The 14,412-nt window shown below is 48.7% G+C and overlaps 1 protein-coding gene across 2 annotated transcripts in view; it reads left to right on the plus strand.

Moving 5' to 3' along the window:
* The window catches only part of NRBP1 (nuclear receptor binding protein 1), a 138,712-nt gene extending 125,868 nt beyond the window's left edge, over positions 1–12,844 (plus strand). For both annotated transcript variants that reach the window (XM_088466146.1, XM_088466148.1), the window contains 5 exons: positions 388–523; positions 1,641–1,694; positions 11,832–11,895; positions 11,984–12,039; positions 12,126–12,844. In XM_088466146.1, the coding sequence (XP_088322272.1) occupies positions 388–523; positions 1,641–1,694; positions 11,832–11,895; positions 11,984–12,039; positions 12,126–12,224 (409 nt within the window). In that variant the 3' untranslated portion in view covers positions 12,225–12,844. The remainder of the gene's footprint in view (positions 1–387; positions 524–1,640; positions 1,695–11,831; positions 11,896–11,983; positions 12,040–12,125) is intronic.
* Positions 12,845–14,412: the final 1,568 nt, after the last annotated feature.

Genomic DNA, 14,412 nt, shown 5'->3' on the forward strand with positions numbered 1-14,412 from the left:
CTGTAGTCTGTATAATGTATGTGTACAGTCTGGTTGGTGCTGTAGTCTGTATAATGTGTGTGTACAGTCTGGTTGGTGCTGTAGTCTGTATAATGTGTGTGTACAGTCTGGTGCTGTAGTCTGTATAATGTGTGTGTACAGTCTGGTTGGTGCTGTAGTCTGTATAATGTATGTGTACAGTCTGGTTGGTGCTGTAGTCTGTATAATGTGTGTGTACAGTCTGGTGCTGTAGTCTGTATAATGTATGTGTACAGTCTGATTGGTGCTGTAGTCTCTATAGGATATATGTGAGTGTACATTCTATTTAGTGTGTAGTCATTATTGGATTTGTGTTCAGTCTGTATTGTATGTTTTCTGGTCCTTTACCTTTTAATTTGTGTCCTGCAGAAATGGTATTTACCCCCTCACGGCTTTTGGAATACCGCGACCACAGCAGCCACAACAAGAAGTGGTTAAATCTCCGGTTGTCCCCCCGTCTGTAAAGACACCCACCCCTGAGCCGGCAGAAGTGGAAACACGTAAGGTAAGTTATATATATATGAGGCTGATGGCCACTGAATAGCTTCTTTTGTTATTTATTATTAGCTGGGATACCCGGCGTTGCCCGGGTTGAAGACTGGACCCTGAAGGACACCTGCAGCCTTTATTTGTTTGTTTGCATTGTCCTCGCCTATAACCCCATTCATCCAGAAAAGGACCCCACTGTTAGCTAAAATGCATGCAAAAAATGGCGTAACTACCGTAGGTTCAAGGGGTGCGGCTGCTTTGGTGCTCGAGCGTCCTCTGTGGCCCGCCGCTCCCCCGACACTCAGTAGCCGTTGAGGGATGCCCGGGTGTCAGCGATGTTGATTTTGGTGCGGGCTGTAATCAGCTGGTGCACTGGCAGGCAGTCAACGAGAGACAGCGCCGCAGGTCGCGAGGCAATCAGTTCGTGGACCGGCATCATTTTCAAATTGTGCTGGCGCTGTCTGTCCATGTCTGCCTGTGTGCCAGCTGTGTTTAGCTGATGGCCCGGCCACAAATTCACACCTGCTGGCTGCTGATGGCACACAGGAGGAGGTGAGAGGCTGCTGGAGGGACACTGGGAGTTGCTGGGGGGACATAATGTGTAAGGGGCACTATTACTGCGTGGCATAATGTGTATGTGGATTACGACTGTGTGGCATAACATGAATGGGCTCTTTGTTGGGGCAACTGTATGTGTTTTTTTTTTACCACGGGGGGATGGCTTTTAAGATCTTGCTATGTGGCCCACAGAGTTGTAGTTACACCTTTGCATGCAAACACAGAGGCACTGGATTTAATATGAATTTGCTGAGTCATCAAGTTTGCTCAGACTTTGAGGTTAAATGTATACTTTTGTAGCTTTCTCACAGGTTTTTGGCAGACTGACAAGTTCCAAGGGAGCCAGCCCTGGAATCTGTGTAATTTATGAATGTCCCCATTTTTAGGGTTTGTGTGAGAATATGTAGCCCTGAAAAAGTTCAAACGTAGGCAAAAACCTATCCTGGTAAAACTTCTCGCTTATTATATAAATTAACTTCAGTAATTTTACCAAACCACACATACATGTTGATTTGTCATCTCCCAGCTCACCGAAGCTGCCAATCTATTTGACCCTATATCTTTCTCTTCTGCAGGTGGTTCAGATGCAATGCAATATCGAGTCTGTCGATGAAGGAGCCAAACATCATGTAAGGGACCATCTGTAAAATAACTCCTCTTGTTATCTCCAAACCAGCTTCCTTGCATTGAAAGGGGTCCTCACTCTACTTACCCCTCTTTTACTTCTCACCTTCCTTATCTAAGAGCCCACCACAGCCTCTCTCCCAGGCTCCTCAGCTTCTGTAACCCACATCCATCTCTCTCCTGTGCTTTTCAGTAACCTTGCCCCCAACATCTGCCTCTCTCCTGGACTCTCTCTTCCCAACATCCTCCTATTTACCGTGCTCCCTTTCAGCCTCCCTCCTTGGCTCTCATTCCTCACCATCCACCTCCCTCCCCCTCCCTCCCAGGCTCCTTTTCCCCAACATCTGTGTCCCTCCTTTGCTCTCTTCTTTACTATCCACCTTTCTCCCGGGCTCTCTTTCCCCAAAAGCCACCTACCTCCTGGGCTCTTTTTCCCGATCATCTCCCTCCCTCATGTGCTTTCTTTCCAAATTCATCCACCTATCCTCCCAGGATCCCTTTCCACAACATCTGTGTCTCTCCAGGGCTCTCTTACCCCACCATCTGCCTTTCTCCTAGGCTCTCTTTCCCCATTATCTACAGTACCTCCCTCCTTGGCTTCTTGCTCTTCTTACTTCAACACTCCATAGCTGCTTTCCTCATGGGCTCTTCACCTTCCTTACCAAGCCTACACCCATTTTCCTCAAGTTCCCTACCCCAGTGCCACAAATTAACCTCCTTGCCGGGGTTATAGTTTTCCATTTCCCAGCGCCCACCATCCACTGCCATCCAAATCTCCATACTCCACAGCACCCAATCCCCAACTTTTCTTCATTGTTCTCCCTACCCACACGTAGAACTATCTTGGGATTCTTACTCGTCCTTGCTCAACTGCCCATTTCCATTTTCCACCTCAGCTCCTGAGTCTCCTGGCCCTAAACTTTCATGTCCTACGCTTTCTGAGGCTTTTCACTCTTCTTAACACAATGGTGTTTTCCCTACCCCAACAAGGTATAGCTGCCTTCTTCTCATGCATCTTGCTCTCTCTTCCAACTCTTGGGCACCTTGATTTCCCTATTTCTATGTTTACCGCATCTTTGACCCTCCTGGGTTTATCATTCTCCCTACTCCAGTACCCAACAATTTCTCATCCTGGGGTCATCCCGCTCCCTACTCCAGTGCTTTGTTATCCATCTCCTGACCGCATTTTTCTCCCTATATCATGCTCAACATCCTCTCCTTCTGGGCTCATTGCTCTTCCTCCTCCAGTTCACATCATGATCTCCTCCTGGGCTCATCCCTCTGTACCCAATTTCCTCTCCTCCTGGGCTCATTGCTCTCCCTACTCCAGTGCCCAACATCCTCTCCTCCTGGACTCATCGCTCTCCCTACTTCATACCCAAATTTATCTCCTACCGGATTCATTATTCTCTCTACTCTTTTGCCCAACATCCTATCCTTCTGAGCTCATCGCTCTTCCCACTCAATGCCCAACATCCTATCCTCCTGGCCTCATTGCTCTTTCTTCTCCATGGCCAACATCCTCTCCTAGGCTCATCACTCTCCGTACTGCAGTACTCAACATCCTTTTCTCCTGGGCACATTACTCTCCCTACTCCAGTGCCTCTCATCCATCTCCTCTCCCAACTCCAATGCAAAACATCCATCTCCTTCTGGGCTTATCACTGTCCCTAGTCCAGTGCCAACATCCTCTCCTCCTGGGCTCATTGCTCTCCCTACACCAGTGCCCAACATCCAGTATTTAAATGAATGAAATAGTCCAAATCTGACTGCAAACTCACGATTTCAGATATCGTTATCTGACATGCGGGCACGCGCATCGTTCGTCGATGCATGTCAAATATGTCAACGATATGAACGATATAATGATTTTTACAATCGTTATTATTTATATCTTCCAGAAAATCTGACCGTGTACCCTCCATTATTGGGTCGACCTTTTGTCCCTGTCGACCTATTGTCTGTCTAACATCTGGTGTCTTATCTAGACATTGTCTACCTTTTACTATAGATCTTTAGACCATATACCCTCTCCTCCTGAGCTCATTGCTCTCCCTACTCCAGTGCCCAACATCCTCTCCTCCTGAGCTCATTGCTCTCCCTACTCCAGTGCCCAACATCCTCTCCTCCTGGGCTCATTACTCTCCCTACTCCATGCCCAACATCCTCTCCTCCTGGGCTCATTACTCTCCCTACTCCATGTCCAACATCCTCTCCTCCTGTGCTCATTGCTCTCCCTACTCCATGCCCAACATCCTCTCCTCCTGGGCTCATTGCTCTCCCTACTCCATGCCCAACATTCTCTCCTCCTGGGCTCATCGCTCTCCTTACTCCAGTGCCCCAAATTCTCTCCTCCTGAGCTCATTGCTCTCCCTACTCCATGCCCAACATCCTCTCCTCCTGAGCTCATTGCTCTCCCTACTCCATGCCCAGCATCCTCTCCTCCTGAGCTCATTGCTCTCCCTACTCCACTACCCAACATCCTCTCCTCCTGAGCTCATTGCTCTCCCTACTCCCATGCCCAATATCCTCTCCTCCTGGGCTCATTGCTCTCCCTACTCCATGCCCAACATCCTCTCCTCCTGGGCTCATTGCTCTCTGATAAAGCCAGAATATGTGACCGTACATATTCCTTCAGCAATTCACGAATATATGCATGCTTACGTCTTTCATTATTATTTTTATTGCAATTATAGAAGTACATAGAAATGATTCAGGAGATATATTAGTTGTAAGTTGCTGAGGACCGTCATGTGTCGAATGGCCTCAGGCCTAGAGATGAGGTCTACCCTCTCTAAAGTAGGCCGGTGTGTGTCTGAAGCAACAGTTAATATTGGTTAATATTGTTTGATCTAAAGGTATAAGTGTTATTACAGAAATGGGTATAAATCAGAACTGATGAAAACCATTTCTTCTCTAGCAAGACCGAACAATGGGTTAGTTTAATTCTAACAGACTAGGAGACAGTAGGTCTCAGATCTGTATAAACAAGGAGGGAGCTAATCGGGATAGCCTTGGCCTATATGCGGTAACAATATTTTGAGAACATAGAAAGGAGATTATAGGTTTTGTTATGATTAAAACATATAATCAGTGAAATGTTTAGTGCGCGTGAATATTGAATTAATTAGTATTCATCATTTTAGAATATGTCAGTAGCAGAGAGGGAAAAAGTATAAAAGATTGATCAAATAGGGGAGGGGGCGGTCAGTCCGGTTGAGCAGGAGAGATCATAGGTCGAGAGAGCGCCGGGCTGTAAGTATAAACATGGCTGACTGTCACCTTGTGGGTCTATGCTAGGCAATGCAAATAATCATTTTGTTACTGCTGCTGAACATGTTGTTTTTTTATGTTGTAAGTCTGCTTTGTCAGTAATACCATAATACATGTATAATTCATTTGCTTTTAAGTAAAACATTGTCATTTATTTTAGAGTTGGTATTGGTGTGAATTATTTAATTTCTTCTTATAATAAGTAAGGTTTATAAATACTATCCAAAACACATCGCGCTATCAATTATGGAGGCCCCAGCGAGATACACCTGTTAACGCCTGCCGTATCGGTGATTGAGAGTGTGTGCACGGCAGTGAGTTATTTTGCTCATTAGATAATTTTTATTTTTAAACGTGCAGTTTTGTTTTTCTCTCTCCCTCAGTCTTTGATATGGTGGTTAAGTTTATTGTGCTGTATTGAATGTTTTGGATTTGTTCTGTGTTGGTAGGATTTGTTTCTTAAAATAAGATTTTTCTCCATTGTGTAGTTTGCAAAAGAAAGTTTTGTATTTTGGAGAAATGGTGTTAGGAGGAGAGATTCCTCCCCTCCTTTTCTTGTCTGGGCAGTGTGCCGAGTAGATAGGGAAAGTAAATGGTATTTGCTGAGTTTTTTTTTCCTTTCCCGTGCATGAACTATGTTAAGGGTAAAATAAAGTTGGTTTTTAAATTTGCAAGTTAAGTGATTTTCTTGCCAGTTTTTGTTAATTGATATATCTATTTCTGAAATTATTATTTGATTGATGTTTTTTTAAGAAGTTTTATTGATATTTTCCATTTTCTTTTTTGCTCACTCTGAGAAATTTACATTTTTTTGCGCAAACCAGTTTTTTGTTTTTTTCCTTCATTTTTCCTTCCTTCCCTGCTCTGTATGAAAGAGTGACGTATGATTGGTTGAATGACGTATGTTTGGGAAATTGACTGACCTTCACGGCAGTTGGGTCTGGTCAGAACCCGACCCAAGTTAGGCTTACGGCTTCCGCTTGGACCTGGGGTTAGATTAGGGTCTTGTGTCAAAAAAAAAAACACTATAAAACCGTAGACAGCAGTGTATGCAACTTGTGTGAGTGATCTATAACTCTTTTTCTTAAAAAAAAAAAAGGTTGTGCATACTGTCTTTTATCTTTCCTCATTCTCCTGTCTTTCTCTTTCATTGATAGGGACCCCTGATTAGGTGGTAGATGTGTCTTAATTGTGCATATGTTGCTGTGTTAGAGTTAGTAAGGGATTTGATTACCATAGATGAGTTTTTCCTAATATTTTATGATATATGCAATGTTGATTTGCTTTTCTTGGAAATTGAGGTTTGAGGATTTTGATTCAATAGTGTTGTTATAGAGTGATTTGTCATTTGATTCGGTTTTACTAGAAATTGAGGACTTGGATTCCGACGAAAGCAGTTTATTATAATTTTTGTTTGATTCCTTGTTTCCTGAAATTTTAAATTGTATTTGAGTAATTTTTCCCAGAAATTAGGGGTAGTATTGTTGACTTTTTTAGTGGTTGGTTTTGTGGTTATAAAAATTAAATGTCAGCAGGGGGTTAGGACAGGAGGCATTTGGTGAGCTAGCTTTTTCACATTTTCCCCTGTAGTATGCCTTGTATGAGAAGTGGAGTAGAGATACATGAATCTGGTTATGTGAATTGCGGGGTAATATTGTAAACAAAGAGAGAAATCCACGTGGTTAGATATAAATTTACAGATACCTGATAAAGGAAGACAGGTATATAAGTAGACTTGTGTAGTTACAAGTGATTCAAAAGGTGTCCTGAACCCTAATAAAGGGAGGCACGAGGTAATTGACGTACAAATCTGTTAACAAGATCAGATTGTACATGTGAGGTGTTGACCTGAAAGACCGGTAACACGAGGGTAGTTTTTTGGGTTTTCATTTTTCACGTGTCACAATTTTAAAGTGAAAGAAACAGTTAATCTCATTTGATTTTTAAAAGGCAACAATATCTAGGTACTTGTTTGGGATTGAAGGTCGTTAATGTAAGTGATAAGAGGGTAAGCGCAAGTGATTTGAGGGTGCAGAGGTTGATTGTAGCTTAATAAGCTACAGAGTATGGGCAGAATGGTGCATGACGCACCTGGGTGGTAATGGTTGTTTGAATGAAGCTGAGAAGGAATTCAACATGCCCAACATCCTCTCCTCCTGAGCTCATCGCTCTCCCTACTCCATGCCCAACATCCTCTCCTCCTGAGCTCATCGCTCTCCCTACTCCATGCCCAACATCCTCTCCTCCTGGGCTCATTGCTCTCCCTATTCCATGCCCAACATCCTCTCCTCCTGGGCTCATTGCTCTCCCTACTCCATGCCCAACATCCTCTCCTCCTGTGCTCATCGCTCTCCCTACTCCATGCCCAGCATCCCTCCTCCTGTGCTCATCGCTCTCCCTACTCCATGCCCAGCATCCCTCCTCCTGGGCTCATTGCTCTCCCTACTTCATGCCCAACATCCTCTCCTCCTGAGCTCATTGCTCTCCCTACTCCATGCCCAGCATCCTCTCCTCCTGAGCTCATCGCTCTCCCTACTCCATGCCCAACATCCTCTCCTCCTGAGCTCATCGCTCTCCCTACTCCATGCCCAGCATCCTCTCCTCCTGGGCTCATTGCTCTCCCTACTCCATGCCCAACATCCTCTCCTCCTGAGCTCATCGCTCTCCCTACTCCATGCCCAGCATCCTCTCCTCCTGAGCTCATCGCTCTCCCTACTCCATGTCCAACATCCTCTCCTCCTGAGCTCATTGCTCTCCCTACTCCATGCCCAGCATCCTTCCTCCTGGGCTCATTACTCTCCCTACTCCATGCCCAACATCCTCTCCTCCTGAGCTCATCGCTCTCCCTACTCCATGCCCAGCATCCTCTCCTCCTGAGCTCATTGCTCTCCCTACTCCAGTGCCCCCACATCCTCTCCTCCTGAGCTCATTGCTCTCCCTACTCCAGTGCCCAACATCCTCTCCTCCTGAGCTCATCGCTCTCCCTACTCCATGCCCAACATCCTCTCCTCCTGGGCTCATTACTCTCCCTACTCCATGCCCAACATCCTCTCCTCCTGAGCTCATCGCTCTCCCTACTCCATGCCCAGCATCCTCTCCTCCTGAGCTCATTGCTCTCCCTACTCCATGCCCAGCATCCCCTCCTCCTGGGCTCATCGCTCTCCCTACTCCAGTGCCCAACATCCTCTCCTCCTGGGCTCATTGCTCTCCCTACTCCAGTGCCCAACATCCTCTCCTCCTGAGCTCATCGCTCTCCCTACTCCATGCCCAGCATCCCTCCTCCTGTGCTCATCGCTCTCCCTACTCCATGCCCAGCATCCCTCCTCCTGGGCTCATTGCTCTCCCTACTTCATGCCCAACATCCTCTCCTCCTGAGCTCATTGCTCTCCCTACTCCATGCCCAGCATCCTCTCCTCCTGAGCTCATCGCTCTCCCTACTCCATGCCCAACATCCTCTCCTCCTGAGCTCATCGCTCTCCCTACTCCATGCCCAGCATCCTCTCCTCCTGGGCTCATTGCTCTCCCTACTCCATGCCCAACATCCTCTCCTCCTGAGCTCATCGCTCTCCCTACTCCATGCCCAGCATCCTCTCCTCCTGAGCTCATCGCTCTCCCTACTCCATGTCCAACATCCTCTCCTCCTGAGCTCATTGCTCTCCCTACTCCATGCCCAGCATCCTTCCTCCTGGGCTCATTACTCTCCCTACTCCATGCCCAACATCCTCTCCTCCTGAGCTCATCGCTCTCCCTACTCCATGCCCAGCATCCTCTCCTCCTGAGCTCATTGCTCTCCCTACTCCAGTGCCCCCACATCCTCTCCTCCTGAGCTCATTGCTCTCCCTACTCCAGTGCCCAACATCCTCTCCTCCTGAGCTCATCGCTCTCCCTACTCCATGCCCAACATCCTCTCCTCCTGGGCTCATTACTCTCCCTACTCCATGCCCAACATCCTCTCCTCCTGAGCTCATCGCTCTCCCTACTCCATGCCCAGCATCCTCTCCTCCTGAGCTCATTGCTCTCCCTACTCCATGCCCAGCATCCCCTCCTCCTGGGCTCATTGCTCTCCCTACTCCATGCCCAGCATCCTCTCCTCCTGAGCTCATCGCTCTCCCTACTCCAGTGCCCAACATCCTCTCCTCCTGAGCTCATCGCTCTCCCTACTCCATGCCCAGCATCCTCTCCTCCTGAGCTCATCGCTCTCCCTACTCCAGTGCCCAACATCCTCTCCTCCTGGGCTCATTGCTCTCCCTACTCCAGTGCCCAACATCCTCTCCTCCTGAGCTCATCGCTCTTCCTACTCCATGCCCAACATCCTCTCCTCCTGGGCTCATTGCTCTTCCTACTCCATGCCCAGCATCCTCTCCTGAGCTCATCGCTCTCCCTACTCCATGCCCAGCATCCCTCCTCCTGGGCTCATTGCTCTCCCTACTCCATGCCCAACATCCTCTCCTCCTGAGCTCATCGCTCTCCCTACTCCATGCCCAGCATCCCTCCTCCTGGGCTCATTGCTCTCCCTACTCCAGTGCCCAATATCCTCTCCTCCTGGGCTCATTGTTCTCCCTACTCCATGCCCAACATCCTCTCCTCCTGGGCTCATTGTTCTCCCTACTCCATGCCCAACATCCTCTCCTCCTGGGCTCATTGCTCTCCCTACTCCATGCCCAACATCCTCTCCTCCTGGGCTCATCGCTCTCCCTACTCCAGTGCCCAACATCCTCTCCTCCTGGGCTCATTGCTCTCCCTACTCCAGTGCCCCACATCCCTCCTCCTGGGCTCATTGCTCTCCCTACTCCATGCCCAATATCCTCTCCTCCTGGGCTCATTGCTCTCCCTACTCCATGCTCAACATCCTCTCCTCCTGGGCTCATTGCTCTCCCTACTCCATGCCCAACATCCTCTCCTCCTGGGCTCATTGCTCTCCCTACTCCAGTGCCCCACATCCTCTCCTCCTGGGCTCATTGCTCTCCCTACTCCATGCTCAACATCCTCTCCTCCTGAGCTCATTGCTCTCCCTACTCCATGCTCAACATCCTCTCCTCCTGAGCTCATTGCTCTCCCTACTCCATGCCCAGCATCCTCTCCTCCTGGGCTCATTGCTCTCCCTACTCCAGTGCCCAACATCCTCTCCTCCAGGGCTCATTGCTCTCCCTACTCCAGTGCCCAGCATCCTCTCCTCCTGGGCTCATTGCTCTCCCTACTCCAGTGCCCCACATCCTCTCCTCCTGGGCTCATTGCTCTCCCTACTCCATGCTCAACATCCTCTCCTCCTGAGCTCATTGCTCTCCCTACTCCATGCCCAGCATCCTCTCCTCCTGGGCTCATTGCTCTCCCTACTCCAGTGCCCAGCATCCTCTCCTCCTGAGCTCATCGCTCTCCCTACTCCATGCTCAACATCCTCTCCTCCTGAGCTCATCACTCTCCCTACTCCATGCCCAGCATCCTCTCCTCCTGGGCTCATTGCTCTCCCTACTCCATGCTCAACATCCTGTCCTCCTGGACTCATCAGGTCCCCCACCACCATATTTCACTCTTTTTTTAGTCATCGCTTTTCTACTTCGATGTCCATCATCTATCTCCTTCCTAATCACCTCATTCTCATTTCCCCAATGTCCCATGTTAGCCTCCTTTGTTGGCTGCCCTAACCACCTTCTTTCCCGGGCTCCCCACTCTTCCTTCTCCAAGACTCCACATCTGCTTTCCTTCTGGACCCCCACATTTATGGATAAGTTTCCTCCTGATGGGGTCTGATAATGCTGATACAGTTCTGGATTACTTACAAACCTTACTTGTAATAGAGAGCACTGAAATACAGATTCTACAATAAATGACAATGCTTTTACGTAAAGACAGCTTAATCACACATATATTTTGGCAATGCAGACTTACAACCAAAAAAACATAGGCTATACCAACAGCAATAGGGAATACTTGTAAAATAAATGTGTGACACCCAGTACAGGATAGCAGGATAGCAGTCAGTCACTACTTCATACATGCGTACCGGCACCCCGAACCTGGTTCTGTGCGGTGTCCTCTGTTCTCCGACTGCTCCCCCCTCCCTCTTTCTCTGCTCATATTTATACCTTATTTTAGTTTATACATCAAATCAATCCAATTAGTCCAATTAATCTAATATTTGTATGTACTAGATCATCTTTGACTTAATGTGCTAAAGACATAATAATGACATAATTCCGTATTATCTTGTTGTTCCCATGTAGAAATCTGACATGGTCGCCCATTTAGCCTTCATTTCTGCGTATTGCGGACTAATACTATCTCAGTTACCTCATGTGTGTTTATATAATAATTGAGACTTGCTGTCAGCTTTTCTGTGCATGTTAAAACGTATACATCTTAAACCTATCATTTTTATTACTATAACAATGGATATAGCAGTTTAATATATACATGTCTCCGCAGCTAATCACACCTGCAGAGAAATAAATCACTAATATCTACACACTTTGTAATACATCATATAACATACTTTTAGCTAAGATATAAAACAAAATGGCTGCTACATCAGAGAGACAGCACACGTGCTTATTTTATAGAGGAAAGGGAAGGCCTTATCCTACCTAGGCCTGAGGCCTTCTGTAACTCGCACAACAAATATATATATTCTCAATCATTTCTATATACTCTAAATTGCAGTGCAGGAAAATAAAGTAACCTAAGCCTGCATATATTTCAGAGTTACTGAATGAATATGTACGTCCACATATTGCTGATTTATCAGGTCTGAGGTTTATCCACCTCTACCTCTGTGCATTATATGCCCACCACTATTTAGACTGAATGTCAGCTGCCATTGCCTCAATAATCTCCTCTTTGGTTTCTTCTGACTGTCATGGCTCTTTCTTCAGCTGACCTTATTACTGAAACTAGAAGACAAGCTGAACAGACACTTAAGCTGCGACTTATTACCCAGTGAGTATTGGACATGGAATCCCATAGTATTCTGGGTCTGGGGGTGGATGCTCCGTGTACTGACTGTGTCTGTCCTTCTCTTCTGTAGATGAGAACATCCAGGATCTGGCTGCGGAGCTGGTCCAGCTGGGCTTTGTCAGCGAGGTCAGGATCACATAGATACGTTTGTACGAGAGGATGGAAGAGACTTGGCTTCACGTTCTAGCACTGTTTTTCTTTTCTCTCTCCAGGTCGACCAAAGCAGACTCACCTGTTTACTTGAAGAAGCTTTTAGTAAATTCTTCTTTGCTCGTAACGGAAGCATAAATGCTGTCACTGTCTCTTCATAGCAACCAACAGCACCAGCGGGCTGGGCTCTGCAGCAGTCCATCCAGCCTTCCCTGACTGCATATTCATTTCCCAGGAGCAGAGAGGATGCTGGAGGTCCACCGCTGGCAATGTTTCCTGACAGGGTACGAGGGCCCTGCTCTGCATACTGTTTACACATTAAAAGGATTAAACATATGTTAGACCTACTCAGTAGTGCCCTCTTGTGGAGAAGGGTCTGTGCATGATTTCCTGTCAGTGCGTTATGTAGAGCACACTACAGCCTCTCTGATATTTGTTAGCTATCTTGTCTTTGGGTAATGGGACAATCTTATATCTGTATATCAGGATGGAGGCATTGCACAGTGTAAGAGGAAGAGATCCAGGCCTGCATTTCATCCCGTACCTGTATAGCGCCTCCTAGTGCTCAAGCCTTTAGCTTATCTGTGTATTGTTTACAGCTGAGCGGTCATCTGCCTTTGTGACTTCCTTTCTCTGTGAGCGTGGTGAGTGGAGGATAGGGAGCGTGGTGAGTGGGACAGAGGGATACGGAGCGCGGTGAGTGGGGGATAGGGAGCGTGGTGAGTGGGTCAGAGGGATACGGAGCGCGGTGAGTGGGTCAGAGGGATAGGGAGCGCGGTGAGTGGGGGATAGGGAGCGCGGTGAGTGGGGGATAGGGAGCGCGGTGAGTGGGGGATAGGGAGCGCGGTGAGTGGGGGATAGGGAGCGCGGTGAGTGGGGGATAGGGAGCGCGGTGAGTGGGGGATAGGGAGCGCGGTGAGTGGGACAGAGGGATAGGGAGCGCGGTGAGTGGGACAGAGGGATAGGGAGCGTGGTGAGTGGGGGATAGGGAGCGTGGTGAGTGGGGGATAGGGAGCGTGGTGAGTGGGGGATAGGGAGCGTGGTGAGTGGGACAGAGGGAGCGTGGTGAGTGGGGGATAGGGAGCGTGGTGAGTGGGGGATAGGGATAGGGAGCGCGGCGAGTGGGACAGAGGGATAGGGAGCGCGACGAGTGGGACAGAGGGATAGTGAGCGCGGCGAGTGGGTCAGAGGGATAGGGAGCGCGGCGAGTGGGTCAGAGGGATAGGGAGCGCGGCGAGTGGGACAGAGGGATAGGGAGCGCGGCGAGTGGGACAGAGGGATAGGGAGCGCGGCGAGTGGGACAGAGGGATAGGGAGCGCGGCGAGTGGGTCAGAGGGATAGGGAGCGCGGCGAGTGGGTCAGAGGGATAGGGAGCGCGGCGAGTGGGACAGAGGGATAGGGAGCGCGGCGAGTGGGTCAGAGGGATAGGGAGCGCGGCGAGTGGGTCAGAGGGATAGGGAGCGCGGCGAGTGGGTCAGAGGGATAGGGAGCGCGGCGAGTGGGTCAGAGGGATAGGGAGCGCGGCGAGTGGGTCAGAGGGATAGGGAGCGCGGCGAGTGGGTCAGAGGGATAGGGAGCGCGGCGAGTGGGTCAGAGGGATAGGGAGCGCGGCGAGTGGGTCAGAGGGATAGGGAGCGCGGCGAGTGGGTCAGAGGGATAGGGAGCGCGGCGAGTGGGTCAGAGGGATAGGGAGCGCGGCGAGTGGGTCAGAGGGATAGGGAGCGCGGCGAGTGGGTCAGAGAGATAGAGACACGATATAGTGGGTTTAGGACGTGTACGTCCCCCGCAGGCTCTTGTTAATGGACGGGCTGCTCAGTATCGGGGCTGCTTAGTGTATCGGGCTAATGACACGCGCCTGCTGTCACAAGATCTGCATTAACCCTTCCTCGGCTGGATGAGTTCGGCCATGCTGCGAGGGCAGAAACGTGTCCTTATACCATGCTCTTAGCTTTGCACATTATGGAAATAACCTGTTTTACTTTGTCATGTCAGTTTTATTTGTAACTAATACGTTTCCTTTTTCTGTAAATAAACTTGAATTTTGTTGTATTTAATCCGTTTCTGTTACTGTTTTGGCGTCAAGACAGGCGCTGATAATAGGTCACACTGCCCCATGACACCGTGTATTACAGGACAGGCGCTGATAATAGGTCACACTGCCCCCTGACACCGTGTATTACAGGACAGGCGCTGATAATAGGTCACTCTGCCCCCTTACACCGTGTATTACAGGACAGGCGCTGATAATAGGTCACTCTGCCCCCTGACACCGTGTATTACAGGACAGGGGCTGATAATAGGTCACTCTGCCCCCTGACACCGTGTATTACAGGACAGGGGCTGATAATA

The sequence above is a fragment of the Taudactylus pleione genome, unplaced genomic scaffold (assembly GCF_031769625.1).
Source record: "Taudactylus pleione unplaced genomic scaffold, aTauple2 ptg002560l, whole genome shotgun sequence".
In the NCBI taxonomy this organism is placed as follows: Eukaryota; Metazoa; Chordata; class Amphibia; order Anura; family Myobatrachidae; genus Taudactylus; species Taudactylus pleione.